General features: G+C 69.6%; 1 protein-coding gene across 2 annotated transcripts in view; it reads left to right on the forward strand.

Moving 5' to 3' along the window:
* Nucleotides 1-438: 438 nt before the first annotated feature.
* The window catches only part of BRSK2 (BR serine/threonine kinase 2), a 48,301-nt gene continuing 33,421 nt past the window's right edge, over nucleotides 439-15,318 (forward strand). For both annotated transcript variants that reach the window (XM_068977051.1, XM_068977050.1), the window contains exon 1: nucleotides 439-532. In XM_068977051.1, the coding sequence (XP_068833152.1) occupies nucleotides 439-532 (94 nt within the window). The remainder of the gene's footprint in view (nucleotides 533-15,318) is intronic.

Raw genomic sequence — 15,318 nt, forward strand, 5'->3', positions numbered from 1 at the left:
CTGATTGGCCGGCTCGGGAGCCACTCGCGGCCGCCGCTGCGTCTGGCTGCGCTCGTGCGGGCTCGGCTCGGCTCGGCTCGGCTCGGCTGCGCGGCCGCGGACGGACGGACGGGCGTGCGCGGGGGGCGCGGGGCGCGGGGCGCGGGCCTCGGCGGCGGCGACGGCGGCGGCGGCGGCGGAAGCCTTGTGCCCCCGCCCGCCTGGTCCTCTTGCAGAGGCGGAGGCAGCGCGCGCCGGCCGTAGCTGAGCGGGCGCAGGCGCGGGGGGCGGCGGCGCGGGGGAGGCGCGGGGTCTCGGAGCGAGCGCGGCCCGCCGGGCGCCGCCGACCCGGCCCAGCCGACGGACGGACGGACTCGCGCGGACGCGGCCCCTCCCTGCCGCCGCCCGCCCGCGCGCCCGCCCGGGGCGCCCACCTCGCCGGCGCCGGGCCCGGGAGCGATGACATCGACGGGGAAGGACGGCGGCGGGGCGCAGCACGCGCAGTATGTGGGGCCCTACCGGCTGGAGAAGACGCTGGGCAAGGGGCAGACAGGTGCGTGCGCGCCGGCCGGGGCCGGGACGCCGGCCCGCGGCGGGGCCGGAGGGCCAGGGGCGCCGATGGGCGCCGGGGGAGCCAGGGGACCGCGAGGGCCGGGGGCGCGCAGGCCCGCTGCCCGGGAGCGCCGCGCGGGGGCCGGGGAAGGAGGCCGCCCCGGGCTGGGCGCCGCAGGCCGGGCCCGCGGATCCGGCCGGGAGCCGCGAACAATAGGAGGCCGGGCGCCCAGGCCCGCCGCGGAGCCCCGCAGGCCGCGCGGTAGCGGTCGGCCGGGCGCGGCCCAAGGACACGCGGCGCGAGCGGCCGGGCCCGGGCCCGGCCAGCGCCCCTCGGCCCGGCTGCAGGTGCGCGGGCCCGGCCGCATTGTGAGCCCCAGCGGCCCGGCCCATTGTGCCGCGGAAGGAGGGGGCCGGGCGGGCGCCCATCTGCCGTCTGCCGCGGCCGCGCTAATCGGCGTGCTGCCCGCGCAGCTGCGTCCCGGGCCGCGCGCCCCCGGCCGCGACCCCAACTCCGGCGACCGGCGCGCGGGGAGGTCGCCGCGCGCGTCCTGCGGGGACCGGTCGCTCCGGCCAGGCCCGGCCGTCCCTCGCGGTGGGAGTGGGAGAGCGCCCGGGCCACTCACGGGGCTGGACAGCGCCTCTCTCTCCTCCCCGCCTCGGCTCGGAACGTCTGCGACACTGCGCTCCCCCGGGGGAGGGAGAGGGAGGCTGCCGACGGGCCCGAGCGCAGAGCCCGGCCCGGGATCCCACACAGGCAGCGGGGCAGACCCGCGGCCCGGGGGAGGAGGGGGCTCACCGGCTGCTCCTGGCCGGCGGTCTTTCTGGCAGTTGGGTTAGACCCAGCCGGCGGCCAGTTCCCCATCTGCTTTGTGAGAGGCTGCGCTCAGCCATTTTCTTCTTGCCGCTGGTTGGGCCTCTCTCGCGGCCCAGGGGTCCGATTGGCACTGATCCCTGCCCCTGTCTCCCTGGGAAGTTCCTGGGACCTCAGAGGAGGGTGCGGCAGGCGCGGGGTCCAGGAGGGAGCCGCTCCAGCCAGGGTCGCTGCCGGCCCTCCCCAGGCCCCCCAGGGTGGCCCAGAGGCGGAGCCTGGAGGTGGCAGGAAAGTGGGCCAAGCTCGGGGCTGGGTGGGGGTGGGGTGGGGGCTGTGATGTAACTGAGGCCGACAGAGGGTGCCTGGGCGGGGGAGGTGGGTGCTTTCCCCCTCCTTCTGGGTGGATAGCCCTCGCTGGTGCCAAATGCCGAGGCACCCGGGGCCCTGGGCTCTAGTGCAGCTGGCTTTGGAAGTGGGGGCGGCGGGCCGGGTTCAAGGAGGAGGTGGCAGACAGCCCTTGTTCACCTGAGTTCAAAATACGCATGTTTCCTGGCAAAAACAACCGTCGTTGGTGAAATCCTCGATGGCGGAGGGGCGTGGGGCAGCAGAATGCAGGAGGCAGTGAAATAATCTAATTATTGCACCAATAAAATGTTGTTATAAGGAAACATCGGCCTGTGAGGGGTGACAGCAGTGGATTATACGGCAGCGTGTCTCCGGGGGTAGGGCTGGTCTCCGTACTCTTCCTGAGTTGCTCTCTCTCGCAGTTAATTACAGGAGGTTTCCGCTGTAGTTGACAGTGATGAACACAAAAGGACGTGTGTGGCATGTGAACAGCAGGCCCCGCGAAGTTTAGAAGCAGCTCCTCGGGCCCCTGTCTCGGAGTGGGGCCCGCTCTCTGGCTGAGGCCCCTCTGGGGATCTGTCTGCCCCCTGCTCCTCCGGGCCTGAGTGCTCAGAGCTGCCCCCCGAGACCCTGACGGCTGGAGCGCCGGCTTCCTGTTGGCCCGGCTCTCTGTCCCTTCTGTGGCAGGGTCGGCTAGAGTTGGGTGGACACGGCGCCTCGCGGCCTGTGTCCACCAGGCCTGCTCACTTGGCCTGCTGGCTGCTCTTTGGCAGCAAATGCCCAGAAAGCTGTGGCTTCCCAGGCCTGTCCCTTCACTCCTGAGGTGACTGCCTGACCTTTTCTGGGGCCAGGCTTCCTGCCAGGAGCCCTTGGGGAACAGTGCTCTGCGGGGGAGCGGCTCCCCGAGCCGTGCGGTGCCCCCAGGCCCTGGGTGTGGGGGGTCCAGCCCAGCCCCCCTCGTCTCATGGACACCTCCGACCTCCTCACGCGTGGCCTGCCCTCTGCCAAGGTTCTGTATAGGGGAGCTGACGGTAGACGTCAGTGGCAGTGGGCCGTGTGCGGTGGCTGGTCCGGCCACTCTGGCCCTGGGTCCTGGGGGGGCAGGTCCTCCGGAGGCGGGCCCACCCCTCTCCCCCGAGACACTGCCTTCGGGGAATCAGGTGTGGGGTAGGGGACGCTGCAGGCATGGAGGGCAGGTGTGGACAGAGCCACCCCCTCCGTCTGGCTGGACGTCCCTCTCGTGGCCGCAGGGTCCCGCTCCCACTTCTGTTGTGACTCTGTAGCCACGAGTGGTTCTGTTTCGCCCGGTTGGCGTTGGGCTCAGGGCGGAGGGTCCGTCACTCCTGTGGTGTTGGGTCTCCCCGTCAAGGCTGGCGAGGTGGTCAGGACGTCATCTCCGCACAGCTGCCCTTAACGGCCTGGCGCCGCCTCTGTGGTGGCCTGGCGAGGGTCTTCAGCCTGGCTGCACCAGGGTTTCTGGTTGGTCAGGGGGCAGGGCCTTCCAGGCCCGCTGGGGCGGGTGTCGCTCTGCAGGGTGGAGCCCACTCGCTTGTCCAGGAGAGGCTTCTTCAGCTGGGGGGAGGCGGGGAGGCACCCCCAGAGGGTCCAGCAGGGACCCAGGAGGCCAGGACGGGCTGTGCAATTGTCACTCCCCCAGCCCCATCAGGAAGTCAGCAGCGCATCCCCCAGGGCACAGCAGAGCCGGGGCGGGGGGTTCGGCACCCGTCGGCTACGAGGATCCCGGGGAGGACAGGAGGGAGGTGGGCTTGGGGTCCACCGGAGGAGGTGGAGTCCGCCCTTGGAAACCCCTCGTCCAGCGGGGAGGAGATGAGGGCCGAGACGGGGCTGTCTGGTGAGGAGTCCGTCCAGCTAAAGAGAAGAGGGGATCGGGGGGCCGCCCTGCTGCCCCTGGGTGGGCTCGCAGGGTGGTGGGTGTGCCGGTAGGAAGAGCCCCTCCAGGCTCTTGAGGGACTCCTGGGAGAATTAACATGGGTGCTGGTGTCAGGCAGGCTGGCGAGGACTCCTGGGATGGGATGGGGCAGGTGAGCAAGGGCGACTCAGGTGAGCTGGGAAGAGAGACAGGTGTGAGCTGGAGGGAAACAGGTGAGCTGGGAAGAGGCAGATGTGAGCAGGAGAGACAGGTGAGCTGGAGGGAGGGGTTGCACCCTGGGGTGACCCATGGCTCAGGACTGGGGGCGGGGGCAGGCAGAGATGGAGACGGGCAGGGTGGTGTGCAGGGCTGTGTCCGTTTCAGGAAGCTGAGCAGAGGGAGGCAGCTGTGTAGCCAGCCAGTGGCCACAACCCGTTGGCCCCAGGGGTGGTCAGGGAGGGGCTGGCGCAGAAACCAGCCTAGGGTGCCGTGGGGGGCTGAGGCCCGGAGTGGGCGTCCCCGTGTGGGTGGACAGCGCAGGCTGGGCAGGGTGGGCCTCCACTGGGCGCACGTGGACCACCTGTCCTGCTGGATGGTCAATGCTGTCGGCCGGCCACATCGCCCTTTGCCGTGGGTTCGGAGCCTCCCGCTCTGTGCCTCAGGCCAGACCCAGTCTGTCTAGCCCACTTTATAAGCAGGGAGCAGGCTCAGAACCTAACGTGGCCCGGGACAGTGGTTCCCAGCGGCCGTGGGAAAGCCCGCGATGCTCACGGCACCCTGGTTAGATGTTAGCGCCCTGTCCTCAAGGAGCTGTGGGCAGAGCTGGGGGGCAGCGGGGAGCGCACACCTATGCCCCTGCCTCCCCGGGGCCAGCGTGGAAAGGCTTGGCGCCCCATCAGTGATGCTGGGACAGATGCTGCTCAGCCGTCCTCCCAAGGCACACACCCTCCCCCAGGCTTGGAGCTGGCCCCGGGGGGGCTGTGCTTGTGCACAGAGGGCACCTCTGCACAGGGTCCCCGGGGTGATGGGGGGTTTCCCCTCAGAGGGCGAGCCTTTTCCCGAAGGGATGGGAGGGTCTGGGTGGACTGAGCCCTAGGACCCCAGTCCCAGAGCGTCCCCGGCCCACCATGGTCCCCTGTGGCTCTGAACACCTCTGGGTCTTTGTGCACCCACCTCGCCCCCTTGCCTCATCACTGGCTGTGGTGCCAGGTTCTGCAGAGACGGGGTGGGGGGCAGAGGCCTGACCTGCTCTGGCAGAGCTGGGTGCTGTCCAGTGCCACTCCAGCTTGTCTGTGTGGGATTTCGCGGGGGGGTGCAGGCGGACCAGTGGCGGCCCCCAGCGTGGTGTGGGGGGCCCGCCTCTGCCCACGTGTGCCAGGCGTCATCTCTGGACCCATCTGTCCAGGAGTGGCTTGTGGACAGGGCCAGGTCTGGCTCTTCTGGAAGCAGCCAGGCCAACACTGGCCATAGCCCTGAGGCGGATCCTCACTCGGGGGTCCAGGCGGGACCTCTGCAGGACAGGCAGCTGTCTGACTGTGCACCGGGCAGGGGAGTGGAGGGTCTCAGACTCAGCCCTTGACTGCTGGACGGTGGCCAGGGCCTCCCCGAGGCTCGCTGGTGACCGGCAGGCTGGGCTGTACGTGTTGGGGGCACTTGTGCACTGAGGCCCCCAGGGCTGGCTCCCCCGCCCTGGCCCGTGCCAGCCAACCTCGACTGCTGTGGGTGGGGTGGCGAGGGCTCGGCCAGGAGACGCTAGGTCCCGGCTGTCCACCCCCACCTTTCTCTGGCTGCTTTTTCCCTGGTTTTCACTCCAGGCGCTTGTCTGTGGGAAGGTCTCTGGGCCTGCAGGTGTCAGGGATGGGGGGCAGTCTGGTGTCTTGAGAGGCCGGGCAGCAGCCCCAGTCACGTCTTCTCTGCCTGCCAACGTGTCCCGCTCGCTGCCTGCACCTTCCGTGTGCCCGGAGCAGGCAGGCCCTCCAGGGTCAGAGCCTGCGCACGGACAGCTTACGTGGGCCCCGCTGCTGTTTTCATGGGCCCAGGGAGGGTGTGTGGCTGCCGTGCACCAGGAGTGTCTGGGGGACCTGGTGCCTCCTCGTGCTCCGGTTTGGAGAGCACCTTCAAGGCCAGTGGCACCCAGAGGGTCGGGCAGTGCCCGCAGAGGTCGAGGCCAGTGGGCACCAGAGAGTCAGGCAGTGCCCGCAGAGGCGGCTGCCCTCTGGCCACCCGCTCACAGCGTCCCTTCCTGCCCGGCCCACCCGTACCGCCTGGCTGCTCAGAGCAGGGTCCTTAGGGGCCTGGGGCCGCACGAGTCGTGGGCCTGCCTGTGGCCCCAGGTACCGCTGGGGGCCTGGCCTGCCCTGCCATGCAGCAGGCCCCCAGGACCTTGTGGATGCCTTGTTCCCTGCAGGGCGGTTCTGTGTCCACGGCCTGGAGTCACAGCCGGGCACGGCCCCTGGCTCTGACGCTCGGGGGGCTCTGAGCCCCAGGCCCCTCCACGGCCTCTGTGAGGCCCCGATGGCCGGTTGCAGCACCAGACGCATGCGGGCCAGCACCTGCCAGGGCCCATCGAGGGTCTTGGGGGAGGGTAAGGGCCCCCCGCACCTGTGGGTGGTTCCTGGTGTTGCCCTGGGCTGCAAGAAGTCCGTGGACACGGAGTGGGCTGGCGCCTCCGGATGAGCCCAGCAGGAGAGCCCTCCCCAGTGACAGGCCTGGCCAGCCCTGCGTCCCTCACAGGCTGGCCGAGGCAGCCAGGCCAGCCCGTGCTGGGTGGTGGGCCCAGGGTGACCTCTGTGAGCCCGGCGTCCAGGCCCTGGCTGGGGTTGTCAGAGCTGCCCATGGCCTGCCCGAGGCGCCGCCCCAGGCGGGGCTGCCGGCCACCGAGGGGGGCTGCCAGGCCAGCTGCCTCAGACTCGGGACAAGGCGGAGGCTGGGCTGGGGCTGAGGCCGCGGGGACAAAGCGGGGATTGTCTGGGCCGGGCCCTGAGAGGCGGCCCCGGCCTTGTTCTGCAGCCTCTGAGGGGCCAGTGTTTCGGAGCTGGGCAGCTGGGAACCCCCGCGGGCAAGGACATGGCCCTCCTCTCCTGGGTTTTCTTCCCGGCCGCTCGGCTTTCGTCCCTCAGGCCCCGGGAGGCTGCTGGCCTCAGTGTCTTCTCTGCGCCCTGCGCCCTGGGCTGGATCGGGCCCCTGAAGTCAGCGTGTGTCCAGCGCCAATGTGGCGTCCTGGGACACCCCCAGCCGGGGTGCTGGCCTGCACGGACAGGGGCGCTCCCCAGGGGCTGGCCTATCCTCATCCACTCGGGGCCCAGGCCCCGCCCCCCGACCAGGCCCCATGGTTCTGGGCTGGGCTTTGGGGGAGGACAGGGCACCTAGGCCACGGCTGCCCCCTGGGCTCAGCCAGGCCCCACATCTGGTCCTCCTCACCCCAGGGCAGAGCTGGGAGGCCCGCCTGGCCTGCATGATGTGGCCAGCACTGGGGACACGTCTGGCCGTGGGCGGTTCTCAGGGGCGACGGGAGGCTGCTCGGCCAGGAATGTGGCCTCTCTGGGGGGAGGCTTGGCCGCGGTGCCCCCGGGTGATTCCAGAGCTGTTGGCAGCCGCTGGCTTGGCAGAGGAGCTGGAAGGTGGGGTCTGAGGCGGTGCCTGGTGGGAGGGGTGGCCATGGGAACCCAATGGGTCCGTCCCAGTGGTCCCTCCCGAAGAGCAGTTTTGGCCTGGACCGTCGGCCATGAGGCCAGAGTGGCCCCGGGGCGGGGCTGGGCGGGGTGGCAGCCCTGAGGCCGCTGCTTCCTGCTCCAAGTTGCCCCTGAGCCGGGTCCAGCGGTGCGTTGGGCCCTGAGGTCCGGCCTCGTTGGGCATCGATTTGGCGCCAGCTGGAGGCTGGGGCACGGGCGGGCAGGGCCGTGGAAGCCCCACGCACGTGGGAGCGCAGGCTCTGCCGCCCCCAGCGGACTCCCCCCGACCCGCCGTCCCGGAGGGCCTGCGACGGAGCTGGGCAGCCTCGTGGGCCTGCTCCCTCCCTGCAGGGAGTGGGGCAGGTGCTGGGTGGGCAGCTGCGGGGACCCGGGGATGCCCAAGGCCTCTGGAGAGGACTGCGTGTGGAGCTCCCAGCCCCTGCCCTTCGGGGTGGGGGCTTGGTGTGTTTGAGGGGCCGAGTCTTACACAACTGTTCAGAAGGAGTCCCTTGGCCAGCCCTGTGGAGCCAGGAAGGAGCTGGACAGGGTGCCGCATCCCGGGCCCACAGAGCATCTGGGGTCTCTTGTCCGGGATCTCTGCGGTCAGCCTGCGTGCAGAGCCCGTGGGGCAGGGCCCCCAGCCCAGGCTGTGCTGTGGGAAAGTCACATCTCCAGGCCTCCGTTTCCCGGCCCGGCCCCAGGTGGGCGGTGGTGGTGTGCCCCAAGGGGATGTACCTGCTTGGGACCAGGCAGGGGGCTGGCAACCACAGTCACTCTCGGGCCGAATGCACAGCCTGGGCTGGGGGCCAGGGGAGGCGGCACCGGGACGGGACAGGTGGGCATCGTGCCTGCTTCTCCCTTCGGCAGCCGTATTTCCGTGCAGCGCTGGTTTTGGGGGCAGCGAGTGAGCAGAGTGGGTGGGGATTGTGGCGGAGTGGCCAGCTGTGCCGGGCTGAGGGCCCCCGGGGGACACGCAGACTGGGCTTGGGGACTGTCTTGTGTCTTCCCATGGTGCACAGTGCTCTGGGGGTGGCCTGCCCCCCTATGCCCCCACCCCTGCTGACCTCTCGTGCCCAGCCTCCTGCCACCTGGCCGGCAGACACCTTTGTTCCAGGGGCCTGCCGGGGGTCGAGGGACGCCAACATTCCTGGGCTGCTGTGGAAACCCGCCACATAGGGTCATTTCCAGAGACAGCAGTAGAGAAAGGAGCCCCCCGGGGCCCTAAGAGCCCACCCAGCCTCGGCAACACAGTCGCAGGGACAGTTTGCCTCAGCCCACTCTCCAGACATTGTTGTCGAACTGTGAATGTTTCAGGGCTGGGTCTAAAAAATATTCTTTATAAAGTACCGTACACTTAGAATCCTGAGAAGGCAACACCGATTTCCAAAGCTGGCAGCAACCCCATCAGACGCCGGTTTGGCGGGTACGGACTGTTTCCTGGAGGCCGAGTCCCTCTGGCCCCCTGGCGCGGCCCCTGGAGGCCTGGCCGCCCTCATCCCCGCCCCAGCCCTGCTGTGCTGGCCGGTGCACCGCCAGATGCCGGCCTGGCCCTGCCCGGGGGCAGTGGGCCCACCCAGGCTGCCCTGCTGACCGTGCACGTGGGTGCTGGCCCAGGGGGGCTGCTCCGTCCTGCAGCGAGTGAGCCTGAGGCTGGAAGATAGTGGCCGGTCACTCCCTGGTCCCTTAGCCCCGAGCCGCTGCAGCCCTTGGTGTGTCAGTGAGGAACAGGCACGGAGCGGGGGCCTCACGCAGGGGGCGGCGGGGCTGAGGGAGGCTATCCTGGAGATCTGGGACAACTTTGGGTGGGCGGGCACCCTGTGTCCTTCCATCGGGCTGGGTCCTGGCTCTGCCTGCAGGCTGCGGTGGCCCTATCGCTGGGGGGCAGAGCGATGTCGTGTGAGGCCGGCCATGCGTCCGTGGGGCAGCCTCGGCCTTGCCCACCCCCAGCCCTTACCTCCAGCGCCTCCTCCTGGGTCGCCTCTGCTACCACGTCCAGCCTGTGACCTCACTTGGGAGCCCCTGAGCCTGGACCCCTTGTGCTGTCTGGGTCTGGGGTTTCCCGCCTGGCTTTGGGGCTGCTTGAGGCCAGGGCACGTGCTCCTGCTAAAGTGGGGCTCACGCCGGGGGCACCTGTTTCCGTGCAGAGCTGGGGCCCCCAGTGACCTGGGAGAACTGCTCTTCAGGCGCAGGATGGTCAAGGACAGCCCCAGGGCCAGCTGCCTTTGGGACCCCCACCCTCCGCATTCGGCCCTCTGTCTTCAGGAAGGGCGGTGCAGGCCCTGGGCGGTGCCCTTCTCTGCCGCAGCCTCCTCCAGGGCTTGCAGGGGTGAGGCTGGGCGGTCACCGGCGCACCTGGCGCCAGGCCCTCGCCCCGGGCGGCCTGCGGGCGGAGCTGTCCAGCGCGGCAGTGCTGAAGTCCGCAGCTTCCTGGCGCCGCAGGAGGGAGGCTGCCATTAGTAGTTTGCCCTCCCACGTTCCCTGCAGCTGTGAGCAGGCCTGTGGACAGGCCCAGGGGTCTCCGGTGAGTTCCCGCACCTGGCTTCCCGGTGTGGGACTGGTCCTGTGCTGAGGAGGGGCAGGTGGGAGCGCCTGGTGTGCTCCTGGGGGAGACCCTGGCCCCCAGTCCCCTCCCTGGGCAGAAGGAGCTGGTGGCCAGCTCTCCTGTGGCTGCTGCTGACCGGCCAGGCGAGGGCAGGGCAGGGTCCCTGCGAGCAAGTGCTGTTCGCCTTCGGGGCTTCAGCGCCTTCTCTGGTCTCGCGCCAACTCAAGGTGCCTCCCTGGGAGCCCTCACCTGCCTGTCCCCGGGCTCTGAAGGCTGTGGTGCCCCACACCACCTGGGTTCCCCAGGGAGGGGCAGGCATGCTGTGAGAGGCTCTGGCGCCCTCCTGGGTCCCCTTATCTCGAGGCTCTTGTGACCCAAGGGAGCATGAAATGCAGGCTTTCCTTCAGAACGCTGGGACATGGGGTGGTCTTGGCAGGGGTTGGTGGGGGAAACAGCTGTGGGCCGGGCTCTGTGCCGACCCTCTGAGTCTGGGGTCTGCCTCCCTGAGCCCCTACGTTGGGGGACAGGGGTGTGGTGGGTGTGAAGGGCAGGTGTTACTCTCCACCGGCTCAGCCTCAGGCGGATCTGCTGAGCTCCCTGCACATACAGGGAGGGTCCTCGGGCTCAGAGGCTGTACCTGCAGGCCCCTCCCCAGGCCTGGGGCCTGGACTTGGGAAGCGAGGGTCCCCAGCTCCAACCCCCACTAAACATCATCCTGTGCTAGGCTGGTGGGGAGGCCGGGGACAGGCGGTGTTTAGGATGGACCAAGGCCTTGGGGCGGAGAGAGTGACCCCGTGTGTGGGGTGGGGGCTGGGCTGGGTGGACGGGAAGGGTCAGATGCTGGCTTATCTCTCCAGGCGAGAGCTCTTCTCAGATTGGAGGTTTGCTGGCTCTAAACCCCGATCCCAGGGGATTTGTGACGAATTATAAAGTGGCACAGATAGGACCTCCTCCAGCAGATGCCGCGGGGCAGCTGAGGGCACCTGTGGGCGGGTGTGGGCTGTGCCACCTGGGCGGTGGGTGCCAGGGGCTGCAGGGACCCCTCTGCCTGACGCCCAGGGGCTCAGGGTCTGTGGGCCACATTCCTAGATGCACGGTCGGCTTTGCTGCTGGCCCTGCTGGGCGTGTGGTGTCTCAGCATCCATGAGAGCTGGCTGCTGCCCTGGTGCCGCCCATGCCCGCCCGTCCCTCTGCCAGAGGGGCACTCAGACCCCTGTCCTGCAACCCGCCTTTGGGGTTGGCTGGCTGTAGGGCCTCGAGCCAGGGGCTCTGCTTCCTGCCACCAGCTCTGCAAGGCACTCCCTGCTCTGGGCATCTGTGTGCTGCTCTGGCGTCTGCAGCAGGGATGTGGGGCCCCCTCCCTGTTGGGGTGATGCTGGTGACGCCCCGTCAGGATCCAGGCTGGTGGGACAGCGCAGTTGGGCCGCCGGCCGCTTCGGGGTGAGGGCCAGGGTATGAGCCTGGGGCCAGTCAGGGCTGTGGGCCTCCAAAGGTGAGCAGGGCCCCGACCTCGCAGGCTCACCTCCCGTCCGTCCAGGGGCTGAGGGTCCTGAGTCATGCCTGGCAGGTGGCGGTCCTGTGGTGCCAGGTGGTGAGCGAGGGGACCTGCGGTGACCGAGGCCTGGTTGGCAGCCCTCCTGGTGCTGCTGCAGGAGGCGGTGGTCTCCGGCCGCTGGACACATCGGGGCATCTCGGTGAAGCAGGCTGGGCTCTGCTGGGGGCTGTCCTGACCAGGGCAGGGCCGGATGAGCAGCCACGGTTCAGGGAGGGTGGCTCCTGGGCCCGTCCGCTCCGGCTGGGCCTGGGGCCCTGGCTGCCCTCCCACCTCTGCTGAGAGCCCCCAGTGGGCCCTGGGGAGGAGAGGGCCCCGTGTGCACCCGTCGGGCCCTGGGCAGACTCTGGGCAGGTGGTCATCGGCGCACGGCGCAGGTGCTGTCTTGGGGACCCTGCAGTTCCTCGCTGGGCCTCAGGTTCCCCACCTGGGTGAGTCCTGCTGAGCCCGGGGCGCCTTGGACCAGCTCCTATCCCCACGAGGCGCCTCTGCTCTGGGCTGCCAAGCGGCCTGTGGTGCGGGGCGGCCCCGGAAACAGCGTGGGTTTGTGGGGGGCTGTCAGCCCTGGGCAGGCTCGGGGTAGGTGTTGATGGAGAGGTTGGGGTGCCTGCGCCCCTCCTCTTCTCCGGCTCGGGGGCCTGGGAAGGTGGGGGCCGGCAGGGCGAGAGCCCGGGACCCCATGCTGGCAGGATGGCGTGTGCCTTCGCCTCCTGAGGTGTTGAGTCCAGGCCCCCAGGAGCCAGGCCTGCAGCCCGCAGGGAGCTGTGCGTGAATCCAGCGCCTCGCCTGCCCGTCCCTGGGGGTGTGCTGGGGGCGGCACGCGGGACAGGCTCTGCTGCCTGGGATGGGAGTCATGGGTCAGGCCACAGGTCCAGGAGACACTGAGCAGGTCCTGGGGCCGACATGTCCGGTGAGGCCACTGCAGCGTCCCCGCAGGGCTGGGCTCCCGTCCTGAGACCTCCATGCCCATTTGTGCCATCGGCGGGCAGGTCCTGTTGCCCAGCCGTTCCATTTGCTCCCCAAGTGCCAGCCCCACGGGCAGGAGGTGGAGGGGTGGGCATCCTGCTGGGCTCCACGGCCTGGGCAGCTCCGGGCAGGGGCTGCCTGGGCCCCGTGAGCGCGCTGGGGGCCCAGGCAGGCGGGTGCTCCCTGCCTCTCACTCCCTTTGTCCTTCAGGGGAGCTGCCTGCTGACCGCTGAGCAGCATCTATTCTTACCCTGCGCTGGCACCTAACACCCACAGGCGCCCTTCCGGGGACAGGCGCGCGCTCCTGACACCTGACCCCAGCTGGGCAGGGCCGGGGCTGGGGCCACAGGCATTTCTCACTTCCTGCTGGTACCACAGGCAGTGTGTGGGTCTGTCTGTCTGAGGGACCCGGGCAGGGAGGTTGCCCAGCTGCTTGCTGTTCATCTCATGCCCAGCACCGGCCGGCAGCCACCTCAGCCCCCGACTGCCCCAGATCACGCACCCCCTACATGCAGTCTCGAGGCTCCACAGAAAGGGCAGGTGCAGAGGAAGAAACCAGGCCCTGGGCCTGCCTGCAACTGCCTCCGTGTCCCACCCAGGACCCCCCAAGCAGGGCTCGGACAGCTGGTCTCCTGGGATGAGTCTAGGATGGGGCCCCCAGCCCTCCGACCCACAGGCGGGGTGGGGACAGAGGCTTCTCGGCCCTGGGGAGGGTAGGACACAAGCAAGTCAGCAGATAGTGTTTTAAAATGTGGGTGAGGGTTTTTTAAAAGCAGAGTCCACATTTAATACGGCAGAATGGTCCTGTGGCCCTGGCTCCGTGCCCTCGGAGGGGCAGGAGTTCCTGGCCACTGACTGGAGGGCTTGTCTGCCCCGCAGCCATGCCCCAGCCCCACAGCCATGCCCCAGCCCCACCCGCTGGGCCGCAGGCGCTTGTGGCTTCCCAGGCCGACCCAGCGGCCCTCCTAGGCGTGCTGCGGGGGTGCGGCCACAAGTGAGCACAGGCCGCCCGGCAGACGGGAGGAGCTTGCCCTGCACGAAGCTTTCCTGCGTCCTGTGTCGGGAGCTGGGCGCAGGCAGGGCTGGGGGGTCACCCGCAGCTCCAGCCCCACAGGGTCGGGGCTGGGGGGAGGCCCCGGGCTCCTTTCCACCCCTGGCTTGGTTCCGAGCAGCTCTGGGCCGGCTCCAAGCCGGAGGGCCCCGCACGTCCGGCCCGTCGCGTGGGCCGCACCTGCCGCCGGGAGGCTGTGGGTGCGTCTGTCTGTGTGCGCCGTGGCAGGCGGTGCTCCCATGGGCCTCCCAGGGCAGACGTCCCCAGCCGAGTCGCCGTCACCGAGGCAACCCTGTCAGCTCCCTGGGGCCTGGGGGGTTGGGGGGACGAGTTTGCTGCCGGAGCCCCCCCAGGGCCTGCAGGCACCTGCCTCTGCTGGGGACCCCTCCCTTCCCCTCCCGCACCAGGCCCCGGGTCACTGAGCCTGTGTCGCTCCTGCCCATCAGCCCCACTCTGTCCGCCCGCCGCCCGGCATCCCTGGGGCCCAGACAGCTGCCAGCCAGGACAGCAGCGCCCGGCGTCCCCACGGCAGGTGCGACCCTGGCCCCTGGCGGCCATCTTCTCGGACGCGGGGTTCCTCGCAGCTTGTCCTCAGGGCCGCTGCCGCCCGCTCCCTGGTCACCTCGGGCCAGTCACCCGCCTTCTTACAGATGCCTGTCTGGCGACCCCACCATCAGCTCCCAGTCCTAAGACTTCTGAAACTAGGGCACCAGCTTGGGGGAAAAAAAAAAAAACTTACCAGATTGAATCACTGAACGGTTGCTGAATTCAATCAGAATGTCTCATTGGGCTAATTTTACGATGTCGAGTTGATAAAGCAGTTAATAAAAGCCTCACGTGGCCATCTGCCACCGCTGGGAGCGGAGTCTGCTCCTTGGCCGCCTCGGAGGGTTTCCCCGCGTGAGTGGGTGTGGGGTCTGGACAGGGAGGGGCCCAGCCGGCTGTGGACCGTCGCTGGGTCACGCACACCCCAGGGCTAACGGCTCCACAGCGCTTGTGCCCCCCAGACAGGGCCGCAGTCCCTCCGGGGCATTGCGGCCGTGGTGCTCCGAGGAGCCCAGCAGGGCGGGAGGGGGTCCCTCCGACCGGGGGTTGCTGAGCACGCAGCAGGTGGATGCCCCGCAGAGACGCTGGCTGGGCGGGTGGGCTTTCGGTGGCATGGCTGAGGGGTCCCGGGGGCCCGCTGCGTGCGGGAAAGCCTCAGCCTGGATGCAGGGCTGTGATGCCCTCACTCTGGGTGTCGGCCAGGGGACCTCGGCTGGGGAGGAGCGTTCACCCTCTGCCCCTGCTCCAGGGCTCCTGGGGCGTGGGGAGGTGGCGGGCAGGATGGGGACGCGGAGGGGGCGCCGCCCTGTTGTCGCCTGAGCTGGGGTCGGTGTCTCTGGGGAGAGGGCGGCCTGCTGGCTGGGCCCTGAACCCCCTGGCCTTCTCCCGTCTCCCGTCAGCCTGGGGGGGGCACCTCGGCCTCCCTGGCCCCGACCCTGCATGCAGACTCCGCTCTGCCTGCCGGGAGCACATCCTTCTGCAGCCCCGAGTGGGTCCCCCCCGTGCAGGGGTCCTGGACACGCCCAGATGGCTGGGTGCCGGGGCGGTGGCCTTTGGAAGGACCTGGGGGGAACATGGTGACCACAGGGGTGGGGGCGTCGTGCTGTAGCCCCAGGCTGTCTCTGCTCCCACCCGTCCCTGCCTCCCAGACCCACAGGGCAGCCGGGCAGCTGGGCAGCTGGGGAGGGCCCCCAGCTCTGCCTGCAGCCTCGCCTGGCTCCGGCTCCCCGCTCCTGGGCTGGGCCTAAGGGCTGGGGCCACACCTGGAGCGTCTTGGGCCCCAGGTCTGCACACCGCTCTGTCTGGCTCCCATCCAGCCACGGTTCCTGCCTAGGTGTGTCAGACACTGGTGTTTCTCCTGGGAATTGCCGGTCTCCTCGGCTCCGGGAAGCAGCCGGCGTTGGCGGATTCGGATTCTAAAAGAGCTCGTC

Source organism: Capricornis sumatraensis, chromosome 8 (assembly GCF_032405125.1).
Source record: "Capricornis sumatraensis isolate serow.1 chromosome 8, serow.2, whole genome shotgun sequence".
Taxonomy (NCBI): domain Eukaryota; kingdom Metazoa; phylum Chordata; class Mammalia; order Artiodactyla; family Bovidae; genus Capricornis; species Capricornis sumatraensis.